Source organism: Chionomys nivalis, chromosome 3 (genome assembly GCF_950005125.1).
Source record: "Chionomys nivalis chromosome 3, mChiNiv1.1, whole genome shotgun sequence".
NCBI classification, from domain to species: Eukaryota; Metazoa; Chordata; class Mammalia; order Rodentia; family Cricetidae; genus Chionomys; species Chionomys nivalis.
This window is the reverse complement of record NC_080088.1, coordinates 123,361,394-123,381,429: the sequence shown is the minus strand read 5'-3', so window position 1 is coordinate 123,381,429 and position 20,036 is coordinate 123,361,394. Positions and strand designations below refer to the sequence as shown.

At 51.3% G+C, this 20,036-nt stretch overlaps 2 protein-coding genes across 5 annotated transcripts in view; one reads left to right on the top strand and one right to left on the bottom strand.

Moving 5' to 3' along the window:
- Positions 1 to 8: 8 nt before the first annotated feature.
- Hps4 (HPS4 biogenesis of lysosomal organelles complex 3 subunit 2) overlaps positions 9 to 20,036 on the top strand; it is a 33,007-nt gene continuing 12,979 nt past the window's right edge. The window contains exons 1-7 of one of the 4 annotated variants that reach the window (XM_057764094.1): positions 9 to 81; positions 1,335 to 1,813; positions 3,703 to 3,793; positions 5,749 to 5,892; positions 18,154 to 18,261; positions 18,666 to 18,782; positions 19,563 to 19,657. In XM_057764094.1, the coding sequence (XP_057620077.1) occupies positions 1,773 to 1,813; positions 3,703 to 3,793; positions 5,749 to 5,892; positions 18,154 to 18,261; positions 18,666 to 18,782; positions 19,563 to 19,657 (596 nt within the window). In that variant the 5' untranslated portion in view covers positions 9 to 81; positions 1,335 to 1,772. The other 3 variants (XM_057764096.1, XM_057764093.1, XM_057764095.1) reach the window with 3 other exon arrangements.
- On the bottom strand, positions 11,033 to 12,581 carry LOC130870840 (coiled-coil domain-containing protein 121-like). Its single transcript, XM_057763725.1, is given in 1 exon segment — positions 11,033 to 12,581. A coding segment is annotated over 1 exon segment (1,389 nt). The 5' UTR covers positions 12,422 to 12,581.

Here is a 20,036-nt window from a genome sequence, read left to right as displayed (position 1 = left end):
GCGTCGCGTCACACTCGTACGTCATCGCCGAGCCTCTAGAGGCGGGAGGTGGGACTGCGCGTGATCGTGGGGCTGCTGAGCGTAGGTATTGGGTGCTGGGGTGCTGTCGCGCAGGCCGATCGGAGCCCGGGCTCCCGGCGGTCGCGTGGGTGGGCGGGCGTGAGACCCGAGCGTTCGGGCCGCCTCTTCCTGGCTCCCTTGACCCTCAGCCCGGCTCCTGACGCTTGGGGGCCACTTCCCACGCCTCCCTCTCGACGCGCGCCTGGACCATCCTTATGCTGTCACCTCCCAGGCTTCCAGGACCTTTTCAGGTCACTCGCCACAAGATGATCACTGACCTCTTCTGGACCTTTGAGAACTAGCTGCTTGGTCCTCCGACCAGGCTTTTGGGAAAGGGAGGAGTGGGTTCAAGACCTGAGATGCCCCGGCACAGATGCCCTGTGCAGTCTCTGGAGCCAGGTTTCTGTAACTGAGATGACAGGTTTTTAGGCCTTCCTCAGGTTCATAGGGGATCTCCCTCAGGCACTTCCTTTTTCCTGAGGGACTTTTCTTGCTTTTAAGTCAGGGTCCATGGCTGGCCTGGAACTCAGCGATCTGCCTGCCTTTACCTCCCTGTCTCCTTCCCTAAAGATACTTTAAGACACTGTCTGTGTTTCCACAGATGGCAGAATTGTGGCTAGCTATGGAGACCGTGTCCCTGAGGGAATTAACCGGAGAAGTGGGAATAGGATCTTAGATGAAAATCAGTGAAGGGTTGTCAAGTGGATTAAACCATTTTTGTGTTTCCTCCTGGTGTGCTATCCCGACAGTGGAATATTACTGTCAGGAGGTTTTGTAATTTTAATGCCGTGAACCACCTTTTTCTGGACAGTTCCCTCAGAGGAGCCAAGGATTAGAGTAAGTGAGGCTAGGCTCCGTTCTGACTGGGTATTCTGCGGTATACTGAGTTGTCTTCTCCCAGGGCGAGTTTGAATTGAAGGGCACTCTGAAAGTCTTCTTGCACTCTGAAAAGCTGCACACATTCAGATTAGGCTTTCGAATGCCAGTTCCTTAATTTAGGTTCTATTATCACGTCGGCAGTTGTTTGATTTGTGTGGCACTTTAACACCCAGAATCTTCACACTTGTTATTTAATTTTCCTTTTGCAAGGCTGACAGTGTTTTCTGCTGAAAAATGAGGGGGCTTTGAAGTCTCTGCTACCCAGCCTTTTTTTTTAAATTTTATTTTGAAATATAGTTTTGAAAGCTGTTTTGAAATCAACTGTTCATTGAACCATGTGGGTCACATGCATGTTCTTTGGTTTCTGAAAGAATTGTTTCTTTGTGTTTCCTCAGAGCTGAGGCACTGGTGTATGAACTGTTTGAAGGAATTCACTGGATGGCTTTCAGCTTTTCATAGTTAGAGATCCTGTCAGCTGTGCCCATCTGACATGCTTCTCTCTCCCGTGGTCCTCCCCGAGAGGAGGTGGAAGAGGTTCCAGTGCAGACAGCCACATGGATACTCCTGAAACCAGACTACGGATCCGACTTGGTGAATAGATTTAGTTCATCTTCAGTCTGTTTCCCCCTGAACTTCTCAGAGATGCGGAGATACTTCTGGAAATGAAACTGCTCCAAAGGGAAGTTGCATTTTCATATTGAATGGAGCGTAAGCAAGTGGCAGAAACTTCTTGACGGGACCACACCTGGAGTCACTGGACGGGGACGCCAGTGTGCATGGAGAAGTTCTCGGAGGAATACCAGATGAGAAGGATGAGGCCAGCTGGAGAGTAAATGGCCACCCCCACCCCTCCAGAGACAAAGTCAGCCTCGTGGTGAGTGTCAAGGCCTGCCTAGAGGTGTTTCTGTGGTCGTTTGAGTGAACTGGAAGCTTGGGCCAGCTGCTTTGCTGTTCTGCTTAGAAAAACCTCATTAAATGTGGAAACCATTTTTCTCCAGAGCTGATGTGCTGGGAGCTTACAAGTTTTTGGTTGAGGATATAGCCCAGTGGTAGCGTGTTCACCTAGCGTCTGAGAGGCCTGGGTCCCATTCCTAGTACAGCAGGGACAAGCGTAACCCAGAACACCTCTCAGACCGCACCTCAGGCATTGTGGGTAGATGACTGTGATGGCGCAGCCGGTCTGATCCCCTGGGTGTGGCTGTGTCTGGAGAGGCAGGATGGTTACAGTTGAGGTTTAGCCAGTCTGGCTCCTAAGGCTGTTGCACAATGTCTGCCTGACATGTTTCCCTCGTGTGCCCTCCGTAGCTTCATCCTTTCTCATAACCTGGGTCAGCAAATGTTCCTGAGGTGACAGTGTAAGGTGTGGCTAAACAAGACTCAGCAGACCTAGCAACCGAGGACGTGTGGATCCCTTCCAGATGATGCCTGAGCTACAGTGAACCTAGAGGAGCAGGGCCGATTTCAGAGTGTGGCGAGGATGTGGGGTGAATGGGTGGTCCATGGTGGGCTCTGGAAGTTCACAAGGGCGTTTGGTCACCGTCTAACCTGCGGCTAGCCAGTCGCACCTTGAGTCCTGTAGCTCGAGAAAATGGATGATGCTGGGACAGGTGTCTGTCATGAGAAAGGGGAAGTGGGAGATCCAGGGGAGGGCCAGGAGTCCTCTGCAAACAGCTCCAGTGACAGCGTTGTGTCCCCTTGATGGGCTCTTCTGGCCTGGTCGGTGTGCTTTCTGAATCTAAGAAGTAAAATTGAAGGCCTGTCTCTGCCTAGCTCACCTTGTGCAATCAGGTGATGTCAACTTCAGTCCTGGCTGAGCCTGTAGTCCCAGAACTTGGGAGGGAGGTAAAGGCAGGAGGCTCTGGAGTTTGAGGACATTCTAGGCTACAGAGTGTGACCTGTCCGGGTTGGGTGGAAGTCTTTAGAAAAGTGCAGAAGGTACTAGAAATTCTGAAGAAAGATTCCTTTACGCCGAGGAATCTGGAAGGGTGGGGAGGAAGCAAGATTGAGCTGCTGGCAAGGTTTTGAGACCAGAGAGCAGTTCGGTGTTTTTCTGTCAACTTTCAGAGGCTACTGTTTCCCATTAGAGATGGGAATGTCTGCTGAGGCCCTCCGTACACACTATAGAAGGGCATGTCTGCTGCAGGCCCTCCGTACACATTATAGAAGGGCATGTCTGCTGCAGGCCCTCCGTACACACTATAGAAGGGCATGTCTGCTGCAGGCCCTCCGTACACATTATAGAAGGGCGTGTCTGCTGCAGGCCCTCCGTACACACTATAGAAGGGCGTGTCTGCTGCAGGTCCTCCGTACACATTATAAAAGGGCTTGTCTGCTGCAGACCCTCTGTGCACATCTGTTAAATGAATCTGAGTTCTCAGGAAAGGGCTGCTTTCCACCAGCAGGCTCAGGAGAAGTGCAGTGAAGACCTAGAGAGACAGCAAGAAAGCATGGCAGCATGTGCAGCTGGGGGCGCAGCTTGGGGTGCAGTTGGGGGTAAGGGTTTCACACAGCAGTTTGCAGTGGGTGATCTGGTCCCCTGCAGGGATGACTGCTTCCTCTTGCAGATAGGCTGATAGCTGGGTCCAGGCAGATCTTTAGTCTGCCTGTGTTGCACTTGCAGTGGGTTTATCTGCTTGTGGCTGCTGGGCTCTTCCTGGCAGCTTAGCATCCAGCCTTCGCAGAGCCAGAGACAAGAGAGGAAGTGTCATGAATTTAGCATTGTCACCAGCAGAGACCCATGGCTCCGTTCTGTTCTCTTACCAGGTGGAACTACTTTTTTCTGTATGATGGTTCCAAGGTAAAGGGGGAAGGAGACCCTACCAGAGCTGGCATCTGCTACTTCTACCCCTCCCAGGTAAGCAGGACCATCCATACATGTGGCCTCTTTTAAGACATGTTGGGTATGAAATTCAGGGCCCTGTGCATGCTCTGCTCTCTCCAGCCCTCTTTCTATCTGTTTATCTTTTGAGTTTCAAGGCAGGTTCTCACTGAGTTCTCGGCCTCTGTTGCTGCTGGGCTGACAGACCCATGCCACCAGGCAGACTCTTGTCTTGATCTTAATTCCCAAGCAGTTCAGCCCTCCCCTTTCCTAGCTCTGTTGGAGCGGTAGGGTTTTTTTGTTTTGTTTTGTTTTTCAAGACAGGGTTTTTCTGTAGCTTTGGAGTCTGTCCTGGAACTAGCTCCTGCAGACCAGGCTGGCCTCGAAACTCACAGAGATCCACCTGCCTCTGCCTCCCGAGTGCTGGGATTAAAGGCGTGCACCACAGCCCGGCGCAGAGCAGGAGGTTTTGTCTGTCTCCTCCAGAAGCTTTTATTGAAACCGAAAAGTAGAGACTATTGCAAAGTCTTAGGCGCCATCCTAGTGTCGGCAGCTGTGAACTCTGCAGAGTTTATGTGCTCCAACAGCTCTCTTACTTTCTCCCCAGGGAAGTTTCGAGAAAGTTCTAGACATTGTTTCATCCTGCCCATCAGTGTCAGGTCACGTGTGTATTGTGTCATGATCATACCTGATGGGGTGACCATGCATGACAACACTTCTCTAGTGTCACTAGGTGCTGCAGCTAGACCCTAATTGTTGCTGTTTCTTTGACATTACTCTGGTGACTGACCCTACCTGCCTCTCTCTCTCTCTCCTTTCCTCCCCCATCCCCCTTACCAGAACCCTAACAACACCCGTAGCCTGCTTGCTTAGTCTGTGCTCAGTTCCATTTTTAATATTAGTCCGCACGTGCCAGCCATCCTGTATTCTTGTTCCTCACATTGCTGAGCTGCCATGTAAAAGGCCATGCTCTGGGTTGGGATGACCACCTTCTCATGGTGACATCAGTGACATCTGTCAACTGATTTCCTTCCACTTTCCGCTCTAGATCCCTGACGAGGTTCATGGTACGCTCTGTGAGGCAGGATGTCAGTATGGATGGCAGGAGCACTTCCTGTTACGTCCTGTCCTGTGTGGCTGTGCCGTGGTTCAGGGCATGTGTGCAGCCACCCATGTGGTGAAGCCCTGATTTTCTGTCTGTGTTCACTGTGGGGTTCTCTTAACAGCCCGTTACCCTAGCAGCCATCAGTGCCTTTATGAAGGCCCCACTCGAGAGTCACCAGAACTCCACAGTGCACTCCCCTTTGCAGGCTCTTTTGTGTGGTGGGGAGTGTTGGAGATAGTATCTTGCCCTATGACCCAGGCTGCTCTTGACTCTTTTCTTTTTACATTTATTTTATGCATTTGAGTGTTTTGTCTACATGTATATATGTGCCTGGTGCCCACGGAGGGCAGAGGAGGGTGTCACATCCCCTGGAACTGGATGGTTACAGATGGTTGTGAGCCACCATGTGGTTACTGGGAATCAAATTCCAGTCCTTGGAGGAACAACCAATATTCTGAGCTGATGAGTCACCTCTCCAGTCCCTGCCCTAGAACATTGGATTCTTTTGTCAGTGGGATTATAGGCTGTTGCTGGTTCTTATGATCCAGTTCCAGTGCAGTCAGGGCTACAAAATATGACACTATCTTAACAACAACAACAAAACCCAAAATACACACGCACAACTGGCCAGATGGCTTTAGCAGGTCAAAACATAAACCTCTGGAACCCATAGTGGAAGAGAAAATGTTGCCGAAATGGTCCTCTGGTCTCCACACAGGGCTTTGGTGCATGTGTCCAACTCCCACATGAGCACACACAGAAACGCATATAATAATCATTACAAAAAATTAAAAAATATAAAAACTATTCTCAGCCTGGAAAAATGGGGAGCAGGTGCTCATCTGTGCAGAGCAATCAGGTCAGATGTTGTCTGCTTCTCCCACAGACCCTACTGGACCAACAGGAACTGCTCTGTGGCCAGCTTGCCGGAGTTGTGCGCTGCCTGTGGGACCTTTCTGGTACCCCGCCCACACTCATCCGTCTGCGGAAGCTCAAGTTTGCCGTCAGAGTGGATGGGGACTACCTGTGGGTAAGCTAAGTCTGAGGACATGGAGCTGGTGTTGGAGTCTGCAGTGACAACGGCTTGTGTCCTTCCTGGGACTCCAGCTGCTCTCCAGCTGCTGCGATGGAAGGGGAGACTCTGCCGGGGCCTCACAATGTCAAGCACCAGAGCCCTCTCCAGAACACCCCAGATATTCCCTGCTCTGGGTGTGGCAGATTTCTTAGTATTATTTTTTACTTATTTATATTTGTACATATCTGGTGTATGTGTGTACATGTGTATGCATGTGTGCATGTATATGGAAACCCTGTTTGTAGCGGGCCTGTTACTTTTCCTTGGTGAGCTGTTCTCTTCTCTGTTTTGATGGGATCTAGTCAGTGTTATCTTCCGTTGCTGTGGCCTTCTGCAGTCCGAGAAACTATTGCCTACTATTTTGGTCACCAATTTTAAAAAACAGTCTGATTGTTTTTGTTTCTAAATATGTGTTTATAATCCCACCGGTTTTCTGGCTGTGGGTGGTGTGAGTGGACATCAATGGTAATTTTTCCTCATCCATTACCCAGCTTTCCTTTGCCATTGCTGAGATTCCTAAGCACCTTTGTCAGGTGACTGAGCATGGGTCTGGGTCTGCGTGAAGATTATCAAGTCCCACATTGTTGTAATATGAGCAGCAGGGCTGCGTCCCCGGCACCCAGCCGCCTGCATGGCTAGCTTAATCCCCGAAATAATTATACGGAAACTGTATTCTTTTGAACACTGCCTAGCCCATTAGTTTTAGCCTCTTATTGGCTAGCTCTTACATATTGATCTAACCCATTTCTAATATTCTATGTAGCACCATGAGCTGGCTTACCAGGAAAGATCTTAACCTGCGTCTGTCTGGAGTGGGAGAATCATGGCGACTCACTGACTCGGCTTCTTTCTCCCAGCATTTTGTTCTGTTTACTCCACCCACCTAAGGGCTGGCCTATAAATGGGCCAAGGCAGTTTCTTTATTAAATGAAAGTAACTCCTCCATCATTTTTTCTTTTTTTTGTTTAGACAAAAAAGAAAGGCTTTAACTTTAACATAGTAAAATTACATATAACAAAATGGTTATCAAGCAAGAATTACAGTTACAATATTTATATCTATTTTATCTCTTATTATAACTAAGGAAAACTATAACTAGTTTTGTGTAAGTCTTGGCATGGAGTGTCTCCCGCAGCCAATCCCTTCCGCAGCAACTCTGACTGGGGATGCTGTTTTGTTTTCAACCACAGTTAGTTTGTGGGCGTGACTGGGAGTCCTGAGTGGGCTAGGGGTGGAAGCAGTACTCGTATTACTTGTGCTGCAGTTCCCACCACAGGACAGCCTGGGCTCCTTTCCTTTCAGGTTCCTTGACGATGTCACATTTCTAGTGACTTTCGTTCATCCCATTGGTTCTAAGGCACCGAGTACTGGCAGGCTCACATTCTAGCTGAGCATCACCTTCCAGAGAAGCGAGCCCTGGCCTTAGTATCCTTGACTTAGAACTGCCGTGGCTCTGTAGCCTCCTGCTCACCGTCTCTGTAATGGCACCGAGTTTAACATGCAGTGTCACAGCACGATCTCAGCACACGGCAGAAGGGAGGCCAGCACAGATGCAGCTCACAGAGCAGGCCCAGGGAGTCACTAGGACGTGGCATGCACCTGAGCTGAGCAAGGACCTGGAATGAGCAGGAATGGGCGCTTCAGGTCAGCCCCGTCACTGGAGGACAGAAGCACATGGTGTCTGTGGAGGGCAGCCTTGCTGCAGTGGGGTCGGCTTAGCTGCAGAAGATGGGTCAGCACATGCAGCAGCAGGTTACGCTCTGGCGTTTTCATGCACAGCTGCCACTTCGGTTGTTCTCTGCTTCTGCTTGTGGTACCTGTGTTTCCTGGCCCTCTCATTCCAGCCTACTTAAGGGGTCTTCTTGGCCCAGTGTGGTGACCTCACCTTTAATCCCAACACTCAGGAGGTAGAGACAGGTGGATGTCTGTGAGTTCCAGCACAGCCAGAGCTACACATAGTGAGATCCTGTAAAATGTCTTCTTATCTCCTAATGATCTCCATAATCCCCTTCCTGATTTCATGGCTCATGGACCTGGAGAGCTGGCTCAGTGGTTAAGCTGTCCCGAGCATCTGGGTTCAGTTCCCAGCACATGGTGACTCACAGCCGTCTGTGACTCCAGTTCCAGGGAGTCTACACCCTTTCTGGCTTCCTCAAGATGCATAGAGAACCTACTCTTGCAAGCTGTGCTCTGACCCCTACCTCCCAAAAATATAAAATATAAATCTAAGTTCTCTATAGAAAACATGTGGTGTTTATCTTTCCCAATCTTTCTAACTAAAATGTATTTATTTTACATCCAAACCACAGTTTCCCCTCCCTCCTCTTCTCCCATCCTCCCTCTACTCCTCCTGTGTTTCTGTTCAGAAAGGGGCAGGCTTCTGGGTATCAACAAAGCATGGCATATTAAGTTGCAGTTAAGACTAAGCTCCTTCCATTGTATTAAGGCTGGGCAAGGCAACCCAGTATGAGGAATAGGGTTACCAGAAGCCATTATTTTGCTTACTATACTGATTTCTATCCATTCTACAGATGCCATGATATAATTATTTCATTATGGGTACATCACATATCAACCTTGATCTTCTGCTTCCACCTCCCAAGTGATTGGATGATTGACATATAATACCACATATCTTACCAACCCATGTTGCTATTCATTCATTCAGTGTGTGTGTCTATGTGTCTGTGTGTGTATCTCTGTGTGTGTGTGTGTGTGTATCTGTCTGTCTGCATCTGTGTGCCTGTCCCCGAGAGTGCGCATGTCGGCACAGCTGCTCTGATGGCTGTGTGTGGGTGAGAGGACAGCAGTGTGCTGGAGCTGATTCTCTCCTCCCCATGTGGATCTCTGGGATTGAACTCTTACTGTCACACTTGGCAGCTGTGCCTTTACCCACTGAGCCATCTTACCGGCCCTCATGCGTTCTTTGGTTAAGGAAGCTGCCTTCTCTGAGAGCTCTGTGGAAGCGTAGGTGGCTGAAGCTGTGCTGGTGTTGGTGGTCCCTCTGTTCTCTGTGACCAACCCCGGGGCTGCTGCTGTGGCGGTTCTATGCTGGTTTTCTGACTATGGCTCTGCGGTATAATTTCACATTGCATCTCGTCAGGATCTTGTTTTTGTTGTTGTTGTTGTTGTTGTTGTTACTGTTTTTCCTTGTAAATTTTATTTTTATGAGTTCTCTGAGGACTGTTGTTTGGATTTTGATGGGGTTGTATTGACTGTGTGGATTGCTTCGTGCCATTCTCCACTTTCACACTATAAGTTACCTGGCCCTGGGTTCAAAGGCCCTTCTGTCTCCCTGAGCTAGCTACTTATTTTTTTCATTTATTTTGGTTTTACAAGACAAGGTTTCTCTGTGTGACAGCCCTGGCTGTCCTGGAATTCACTCGGTAGACCAGGATGGTCTCGAACTAAAGGCATGTACCACCACGGCCGGCTTTCACTGTATTCTTCACCTTAGTTTCCTAGACTTGGAGTTTTTATGTCTGTGTTGTTGAGGGGATTGCATTATGTTCTTCCCTTGTGTCCTGTCTGCGTTAGGTCAGGCTTTGTGCAGTGAGAGGCATCGCCTCATGTTTAAGAGCTGTGGTGTGGACCAGGAGGAATGCCAGCTGGGAGACTGCACGGCTTCTGCATGTAGATCACAAAATGAAGGGTAGCGGAAGCCAGGCTGCACACTGCCAGAGATCTCCTGTGAAGTAGGGGCCTGCTCCCCAGCCACTTGCTCACTCAAGCCTCACCAGCATGTCCTGAATAAATTCTGTGCCAACGCTGCAAGGAGCAAGCTCCCGCGGGGTTCCTGCAGGCAGGCAGCCTCTTTACTGACACTTTCCTATAGGTCACTGACCACAGGTACTGTGCCAAAAACGTGGCAAGTCTGTGATTCAGCAGATGAGGACTCTGGGGCCCCTGGGTGCTTGGAAACAGAGGAGGCAAGAATCCAGGAATCCATCCTGAGACATATGCAAGGCAGATGGAGAGCCGCTGTTAGACAGGCTGGCACGGGGAAACTGGTGACTGAAATCTCCCTAAAGCCTCCACTGGACTAAGTCTTCATGAGGTGCTGGGGTATCACGTGACCTGCTATCACCCTTTGGTTCTTTGCTGCTCAGTTCTGACCAGTGGAAACACTGACATGGGGCCACACATGACATCCTTAGCAGTAAATGCTGCATATGGAATTGGATGGAGATAGCAGAGGGGATGGTTGTCCCATCAACTTCAAACACTAGCATGGCCACCTGCTGGACCTCCTGGCCATGGCACCACTCCATCTTAAACCGCTGGGGTGTCTTATGGACAGCTAATATGGAAGCTTTGATCTTAAGTCTTTCACTGTCATGCTCCCATCTTCCCCCTTCCTTCCCGCTGTCTTCTCTCACCTTCGTGGTTTATTTTGAATAATCACAAGTAGGCTTTTGTTTTGGGTAACGATAAATAGACTTTTATTTTGAAAGAATCACAGGCAGGCTTTTACTTTTTCAATAACATTGTTTAGGAGCAAAGCATTTCACATGCAAGTTAAATCTATAACCCAAAGGTACACTCAGCAATTCATTTTCAGCACTTTAAGTGAATTTCAGTAAAAGTTAAAATTCTGCACTGAAATACTGAGGCTTTTTGCCTGCAGCAGTGCCTGGGACTCAGAGAGCTGGCTATATTTGTCTCACAGGATCACAGGCCCAAACCTGGGACCGCATGTCACATCACGACCCACAGCTCTGCAGACCGGTTCAGCCTCAGCAAGACACAGATACAAAGAACTCAATTCCCCGGATAACACCCTGCACCCACCCCCCCTAAGACACCAACCTACTTCTGTGAAATGGGGTGGCTGGGGAAGGTGCCGATTACAAATGCACCCTGTCGTCACGACGTCCACACTAGAGCACTCAAGTCTATACTACAACAGGGAACTTGTCGTGGAAGGTATGGGGGCTAAAGAACCAAGCTTCCCGAATGTGGGGAAGCTTTTGGTTAGGACAGCCCTTCGGGTTAGAGTGAGGGGGCCAAGCCTGAGAGACAGGCCAGGCCAGGACCCCCCTGCCCCTCTGAGAAGCTCAGTCCTCCATCCCCCTTGCTGCTTCTGTCCTGTGTATTAGCCTGATAGCATCTTCATTCCTTGTGTGCTACCCTCAACATCAGCCCCAGCCTGCTTCCTGGGACACGGCAGCCGTTACTTAGGATTGGTTCCTGGCCTGGAACTCAGTAGATGGCCCTGGGTTGGGTGTGGAGCCTGTGGTTTTGGGGGTCGGTACTCCTGGTGCTGTAGGCGCTCCCTCCCCCGGGCCAGGGCCTCCAGGTACCACTGCTGCTCCTTCCACCGCTGCTTTCGCTGCTCCAGCTTCTCCCTCCTGGCTTCCAGCTCACAGAATTCCTTATCCAGCTGCCGGAGCTGTGTTTGCAGTTCCCTGTTCTCAGCATTGACACCCTGGCAGAAGTCCTTGTGAGCCTTTTTGGCCACAGCCTCCAAGGCCTTGGCTTTCTTCCTCAGCTCTCTGGTGGTGTTCTCTCCTGACTCCAGCAGGTTCAGCTTCTCCACCTGCTTCTCTAGGGCGGCCCTTTCCTTCAGGAACTGGAAGTGTGCCTCTCTGTCCATCAAGGGGATGTCAGCTACTATGCTGGCTTTCTCCTGCTCTAAGGCCTGGATCTCTCTGTCCTGGCTCTTCTTTATCTGTGCTACAGGCCTCAGGGCATCCAGCTTCTTCCTGAAGCCTAGCTCTAGCTTCCTGCCCTGCAGCAGCTTCTTCTGGAGGTATGCTGTGCGGGAGGTGAAGGTGCAGACCAGCTCTTGCCTCCTGACCTCGATCTCCTGACACTGCTGTCTGTAGTCTTTCCACAGGGAGTCGTACTTCCTCTGGCTTTCCTCCTTCCTCTGCTTCAGGTACTCCAGGAAGTGCTTGTCTTCTGTTTGTTCGCATGCCACTTCCTTGATGTCCTTCATCAGTGCCCACCGCCGTCTCTTAACTGCTTCCATCTCCTGCTCCAGCTTCTGCATGGCCACCAGGGTCTTCTTCCTCACCCTCTTCTCCAGCCGGGTCATCGACTCTGGCTTCAGATAGCTGTTGAGAATGGTCATATATGGAGACTGTGCAGGAAGGGGTTGGGGGCCTTCCTCTCCTTTGGAATCCAGGCACTCACTGGGAGTACTCTCCAGGTCTGTGTTGCTGATGCTGATCCCTGAGGAGCAGGTACTGGCCTCGTGGACCTGCTTGTCAGAGGTGCTTTTGCCAATTAGGGGGAGTTCCTCCATTTTCTTCTGGTCCAGGAGAATCAGTTCTGGCCACCTCACCCGGAAGTCAGATACAGCCTTCTTCCTGGCCAGGGAAGGCCTGTAATAGAGGCCTTGGTATGTCAAAGCAGGCTCACTCTTCCTTGCAGGAAGTGATGGTGGTTCAACAGCCCCACCTCCATGCTTGTAGTGGAAAAGGGTGACTCTTCTGCCCCTGGTGACCCTGGTGGTCCGGCCCTGGCCTTGGGACTCCATAGCCCCTCCCCTCCTGGGTGCAGGACTTTGCCCCTCCCAGATCCTATGAGCTCAGAAGCTCAGCACCTTATTCTGGCTACAGTAGTCCCTTCTGTTCATTCTCTTGGCTCTGTAGTCACTGGTAACCACCTCCTCAGTCTCCCCTGTGATGGGCCAGGGAGAGCAGAATGTGGACTGTTGGCTTAGTCATTAACCCTTAAGTGGCAGATTTGCCTGGTAGGCGGGGCTAGGGAGGGGCGGGGCTTGTGACGGGACTGGAGCCCAGATAGACCTTGAGATTGGAGCTACCAGGTTAGCATACCGGGTACCGGGTACCGGCGTGGTTGGAAGAAAAGGCAGCGGTTCCGAGCCCGTGGCAGGCGGTACCTGGGCTTTCTCGGTCGTGCACGTCTGTTGTGTCGCTAGGCGCCAGGAAGATCCTTTGCACTGTGACCTATCCTGTGCAGGTTGAACAGGAGTCCTGGGAGGGAGGGAAAGGTGCCAAGGGCCCAGAGGCCCCCAGGCTTCTGACTTCACTTTGCAGTATGGTGCAGTCTGGGTCTGTTCTGCCGGCCTCGGACTCCCTCCACGCTGGCTGAGTTCCCAGTGGCATGAGCGTCCTGATGCCATGGCTGTGGAAGGGTGGGGCTTGCACGGCAAGCTACCTCAGTTTCCCAGGAAGTGGGAATTCCCAGGACTGCGCCCTGTGCAACCACCTCTGTACCGCGGTTACAGTGAAGTAAGGTAGTGAAGACCCAGAGTGTGGAGCGCTCTAGAGAACACGGAGGAAGGCCTCCCACCAGCGGAGCAGCTGCCAGAGCAGAGGCCCCAGCACGGCCACTGCGCTGATTGGCTCTCCCTGCTTTGAAGGACAGCTGTGACACAGGTTTCCCGCCTCCTGACAAGGAGGCCTATGGGAGCAGCTGGAAGCAGCAGGAAGCACCACTCTCTCTTGTGAGCCTTGGGAGGAGGCTTCTAGGATGTGTGGTTGATGCTCTTTGTGCTACCACTGACCTCATCACCTCCCTGCTCCCGGACCTTTGGGTCCCAGTTCAGCGCTGCTGTGTACTGCTCTGTGTGCAGACACAGACCAGGTGCCTGGGAAATGGTCGTGAAAAGGAGGGAGAGTGAACGACAAGAAGGAGAAGCTGCAGGAACAGTAAGGACACTACCTGCACCTTTAATTCCAGCATTGGAATGGTGGTGGCAGAGGCGGGCAGATCCCTGTGGGAGTTTGCTGTCAGCCTGATCTATAGAGCTAGTTCCAGGGCGACACAGTGAGACCTGATCTCAAAAAAAGAAAGGAAGGGACTTGGCACACTGTGTTTCAGTGATGGAAGCAAGCACAGGCTTCTGTGACCTCTGACCTTCCCTCTGTCATTAACCATCACCTCCATCCTCAGTCAGTGCAAGGCCTTGTCCTGCGTTCAGATCTTTGCATCACCCCTTACTAGGGGTCATGGTAACAGGCTTGAGAACAGTTCCTGCCTAAGGCCCCCACCTCACTGTTGCTACACACAGTGGAGAACTCTGCTGATCTGGGGAATAACAAGAAGCAGGTCATTTTCTCCCACGAGCAGGCAGACTGTGGTCAGCAGGGCCTGGAGAACAACGCTAGCTTCAGATGACCTCACCACCTTTGCTCAGCATCTTCTGCATCAAAGAAGAGGGAAAGACCCACGTCACATGCCCAGCTCACTACTGCACCACAAACAGTGTTGTTGATGGGACAGGGAAGCCGCCTGTAACTGCATGATTTGACTTCATAGTGAGATCCAGACTGGGAGAACCATTTCATAGTAAAGATCTCTACCACTCATCTGCAGATCAGCTTGTTGTGTTTATGGGAGGGAGCAGTGTGTCCTGCTCCCATTTGCCGCCTGGGACACCTCAGCTCTGCTTTGTAGCCTGGGCCCTAAAACATTGCATGTCTGAGGGAATTCTCTGTCCCTGAGAACACTGATGGAAATCTTCCTGATCGCTCACACTTGGCCATGTATGGCTTTTTCTCAGGTGAACCTGAGCCACTGGGGACAGAGTGGGAAGATGGCTCCACTCTAATGGCCACCTACACAGTGTTCTGTGCTGCTCTCGGGAAGAGCGGGACTGGACATGCCGGCAGAAGGAAATATTCTTTCTTAGCTCTGCCCAAACCCCTTCTAAAGCTTCCCTGTGTTTTCATTGATCTACTGGGTTTTACTTCCAGCATTTCCATTTGGCTCTGTGCTGCCAATTCTTCTCACCCGTGCTCTTGACTGACCCACCTGATTGTCAGCATCCTCACTGGGGTCGAGTGTCTGTGCTCTGCAGGAGCTGCGCTTGCTCTTCTAGGGAGTCGCACTGCCTGTCTTTGTCACTGTGCGGAACACTTAGAGTTTTAGGGGATCGTCCTCCTGAGAAGTCTGCTCTGAAGCCACAGAGAGGAGAAACAGACAGACAGCCTTTTGCACATGTCACAAATATGCTCAGAGCAAAGCACAGGCTTCCACAGGACCACAAAATTGACAGTGGTAATGCTGTAGACTGTGCTATAGTGTTAGCATGACCTCAGCATCTGTGGGAACAACACATGACTCTTCCAAACCTCAGATCGATGTAAGAAGGAAGAACTACATACAGTAGGGAAATGTTCCTGTGTGCATGCTTGTGGAGGCCAGAGGTCTGTGTTGGCTGTCTTTCTCAGTTACTCTACACCATATGTCTTGATACAGGGTCTCTCACTGATCTGAAGCCCCCTGATTTGGGTAGGTTGGGTGATCAGCCAGGGATCCTCCTGTCTCCACCTCCCCAGTGCTGAGTTTCTGGCCTGCACCATCATGGCTGTCTTCTTGAGTGCTGGGCATTAAACTCAGGTCCTGCTTGCACAACCAGCCACCCAGACATAGTGAAGGAAAACCAGTAAGCAGAATAAAAATGGAACACCCTGTGTGTGCAGATGGGAGAGCAGAGAAAACAAAAGGGGCACACACACACCAAAAAAAAAAAAATCAAAAGCTGCTGAACAAGAGTGGGAAAGTCCATAAATGAGGTTGAACGAAAGAGATGGCAGATAAAATCACACCTTCAAAAACTTCAGTTCAGTAAAAGTTCTTGCAGGAATCCAATAAGAAAACTAGGGGGGGTTGGTGGGGGATGTCCCACACTCAAAAAGCCAAAAACAACCCTCAACAAAATCCCACATGATTCTGGAGCCTCTTTCCTTTCTGGTCTCGTAGCATTTGGGCTGCCTGTTGTGAGCACTGAGGGGAAGATATGAGCCAGACTTTCTTGTGGCTCACACAGCTGCCCAGTCTTGGTAGGACAAGTGTCGACTATTCCCGTATTTGTGCAAGAGTCAGCTCTGCTGGCCCCACTCAGCTTTGTGTCCTTGGGCCAAGTAGATCCTCTCCCCTTCCCTGGGTCCCACCCACCCTGAGGTGGCTGATGTTCTAGGAGGCATGGAGGCATTCAGGGCGCTAGGTGTGTACAGGTGTGTACAGCAGAGGAACCACTTTCCCACTCCAAGACCTTTTGAGTGTGACTCACCTGCTGGAGAGATGCTTTGTGAGTGTCATGCACACCCTCCAACTTCAGAGTTCTTGGGACCTTGCAACTTCGACAGACAGATTTCACCCACCCACTTGGCTTGGGCTCAGAGCTATTAGCCCTCAACATTACTCTCAGTTAGTGAGATCTATTCCTGGCCACCAGGAGCAGGGCTGTATCTCTTAGTGCACCTCCCAGCTGTGCCCACCTCCTACCACCTCCCCCTCCCCTTGTCAGTGTTCCACCCTCCTGCTCTCTGCTACCTAGCTGAGTCTTCCCTCTCCTAGCGGCTATACCAGCCATGCTGAAGCTCCCAACCTATGGGTATTCTGTGACCTCAGCCCAGTTAGCTCAATTTTCAACAAGATAGCATTCAGCCATTGTGGGAAAGGCCACTCTCAGAGCAGACTCTGAGACTTGAGTGGAGAGCACACTTCATTCACACCAGTGACTCAGGTAGCCAGAAGAACCTGGGTGCCGAGCTACAGTCCCTCAGGGTATTTACAAGTGGCATGGCGTCACTCTTGATCTCTCTCCTCATTGGTCAGTCTCAGATGTGGTCTAGGTGATAGAGTACCATAAGGGACCATCAGCTGGGACTGTAAGAGAGGTTTCCAGCAGCAAGTGCTTACCGAGACAGAAAGTCCTAGTGGGCCCCGCCTTCCCACAGCCATGGACCTTCATGGCAGAGAGTGTGTGTTGTGTTCCTGGGGAGATGGAACAGTTGTTGTCCTAGTCAGGTGTGTATTGCTGTGATGAAGAAAGACTATGACCAAAAGCAGTTTGTGAAGGAAAGAGTTTATTTTCCTTTATACTTCCATATCACTGTTCATCAGGACAGGCACTCAAGCAGGGCAGGAACCTTGAAGCAGAAGCTGATGCAGAGGCCATGGAGGGGAGCTGCTCACTGATTTGTTCCCCATGGCTTGCTTAGCCTGCTTTCTTATAGAACCCAGGACCACCAACCCACATGGGCTGGACTCTCCCGCATCAATCACTAATGCCTACAGCCCAGTGTTATGGAGGCATTTTTCTCAGCTGGGTTCCCTCTCAGATGACTCTGGCCTGTGTCAAGTTGACCTAAAGTTAGCCAGCACAGATGTCTACTTACCCTAGATAGGGAGGCCATGACAGACAAAAGTATAGATACCACCAAAGCTTAATTTGGCGAGTCCACAAGTTTACTGGAGTTACTAACTGAGATATAGGTGTGTTGGGGGTACTAACAGGAGGAGAGACAATTCAAAGAAGTCTGCATCACTAAAACCCAGTCAGCACAGATGGCAGCTCCCAGAGCTGGAATCCTGAAGCACTGCCCAGCCTGCAGGCATCTCAGCAGGTCAATAGTGTCCTTTCCTGGTGCCTCGGTTGCTCTGAGCCTCTTGGAGAGGCCTAAACTCTGCTTAATTTCAGGGACTTCCTGAAGTTGTTTTGAGTTGTTTCCTTCCTTAACCTAAGGAGCTTCTCTGTGGGATGGAGTGTTTTACCCCCCTGTAAATACTTTTATTCTTATAGGGCTTCCCTACAGACAGAAGGTTCTAACCTCAGCGGGAACTGCCGCATTCTGGCAGATAGGGTTTTCCTCTACCACTGGCTTGTCTCCCTTGCTCCCTTGTGAGGGCTGTGGGCCTGTCCTGGAGTCAGGATTTTGTCTGCTTTAGCTGCTGGAAGTAGCTTCTCTCTCTCTCCTGCCACCCATGACCTATGCAGCTCAGGCTGCTTGTTGCTTTTCTGAGTTTTTGTTGTTGTGGATTTCTGGAACTCTTCCCTATTTCTCACTTGGATCAAGCCCACTGATGAAATGACTCTTTAGTGGCTGACACAGAGCAGTGGGCCTTGTTTCCAAACTGAGACCTCACACATGCTAGGCAGATGCTCCGCTGATAGCCATGCTTCAGTCTCCCACAGAGTAACTCTCCAGAAGATATAGCTTTTAGACAGGATCTCACTGTAACCCAGGCTGACCTGGAACACACTCTGTACATAACCCAGGCTGACCTGGAACACGGGATCTCACTGTAGCCCAGGCTGACCTGGAACACACTCTGTATGTAGCCCAGGCTGACCATCCTCCCTCTGTCTCCCAACTGCCAGAATTGCAAGCTGGAGTTATCCTGCTTGGCTAGGTGGTAACTTCACAGGCCTGTGGCAGGTGCCACAGAGCCTGGGTTCTGGTTGTGGCCTCAGAGAAAAGCCACAAGAACTGTCTTTGTGCTCTCCCTCTACAGGCTCTGGGCTGTGGCGTGGAGCTCTCTGATGTCAGCTGCAGGCAGTTTCTGGACCAACTCATTGGATTCTTTCATTTCTACATGGGCCCTGTCTCTCTGGCCTACAAGGTAGAAGTGCAGATTGCCAGGGATATTAGGCCCTTCAAAGTCAGCATTGCTGGGACCAGGCCTTCTTTGGGTCTGTCTCTGTATTACATGAGCCCATCTCTGTAATACAGGGCTCAACATCTGTATTGCACGATGCCATGTGACAAGGTGGCACAAGGTGTGTCCCCATGTGTCTGCTCTCCTCTCCTCCCTAGATTGGTACCCCTTTCTTCAGGATGTTTCCTGGCTCTGTGACAGGACTGGTTATTGGAGTGAGAGCTAGGACATGTGTGGTAGGGGTGGGATGAGAAAGGCCTGTCCATCCTGCTGTCTTCCTGGTGAGAAGCTCCCTGCAGAAAGTAGCAACCCTTACTAAGAGCCAGTGTCCCCATCTCAGGTGCTGATGCCCTTTGTCTTTGTCTCAGAACCGTCCTCAGGAGGAGCTGAGTTTGCAGTGGGACACCGTCATCACACACGTCCTCAGGAGCACCAGTGAGTCACACAGGATCTTCAACGCCCTGTGGAATCTGGACCACACCAAGGTAAGACTGCTGCCCTCCTGTTCACTGCCCACATGGACATGGACTGCTGGGATAGGCCTGTGAGGCGCTGAGAGGGGTCACCTGTGTCCGAGCATGTAGCTAGGGAGTGAGAGGCCGTGTTTCCAGCAGAGCAGTTGATGAACAGTTTCTATGCTGCTGCGGGGGGGGGGGGGGGGGGGCAGGCTGCCTCTCAGACCCTACTGTCTCCTGACAGTTCAGGGGCCCTGCTTCCAGGACTGCCCTGAAGGCCAGTGAGGCCGCACCAAATTCACATTTGAACTTATTTGCATCTGAGAGAGACCAGAAGGTTCTCTCTGAACCATTCCGTTTCCCATTTGCACTCAGCTAATGCGCACCGGCTGCTGTGTGGCTGGCCCGGGTGCCTGTGCATCTCAGATCTGCACCTTTCATGTCACTGCTGAAGGAAGAAGCTGGGACTCAGCATTCCAGAGCCCACTGTGCAGAGCATGGGGTGGGTGGGGTTTCCCACTGCTGTGGACAACTTCGAAGGCCAGTTGGTACTGAACGCAGCCTGGGGCTGTGAGAGTGAGGTCACTGTCCTCTCTTACTTTGGTCCTGACCACCTGGCTCACCTCAGCCAGGAGGCTGCAGTGTCTGGGCAGTTCTGGACAGGCTCATGTGGTCTTTGTGGTTGAGTAGCTGATTCCGTACAGGAACTGTGAGCTGACTGTGGGTTGTATCCCATCAGCTGGTCTCTGAAGCCTATTGTCCCCCAGGCACTTGTAGGCATGCTCACACACATGTGTCTTGTCTCCCCAGGTGGAGCCCCTGCTGCTGCTGAAGGCAGCCCTCATCTTACAGACCTGCCAGCGCTCGCCCCATGTCCTAGCTGGCTCCATCCTCTACAAAGGACTGTGAGTTGTGCCCACCCATGTCAGCCGCTGTCCCCACTAGTTCCAGATCAGAGTCTGCAGTTGTTCAGCAAAGGCCAGGTCATGTAGATTGGCCGAGCATCCATTGCCATTGGGAACTGTTCAGGAGAGGAGCCCTGAGGTTCTCGGTTTGGGTGTTCTGGTGAAGTGTCATTGATAGAGTTCAGTGCAGAGCCCCACTGTGGGCAGCAGCCAGCCCTGCAAGTAGAGGCTGTGCCAAGTGCTACCCAGCTGCTTCCAGCCTTCCACCAAACTCAGCAGTCATTTTCACACTGGGAGAGCCCAGGGCCTGACAGCCCGTCTGTGAGGAACATTTGTGCTCACTGCCCAGGCAGGCTGGGCCTTAGGCAGGGCTGAGAGG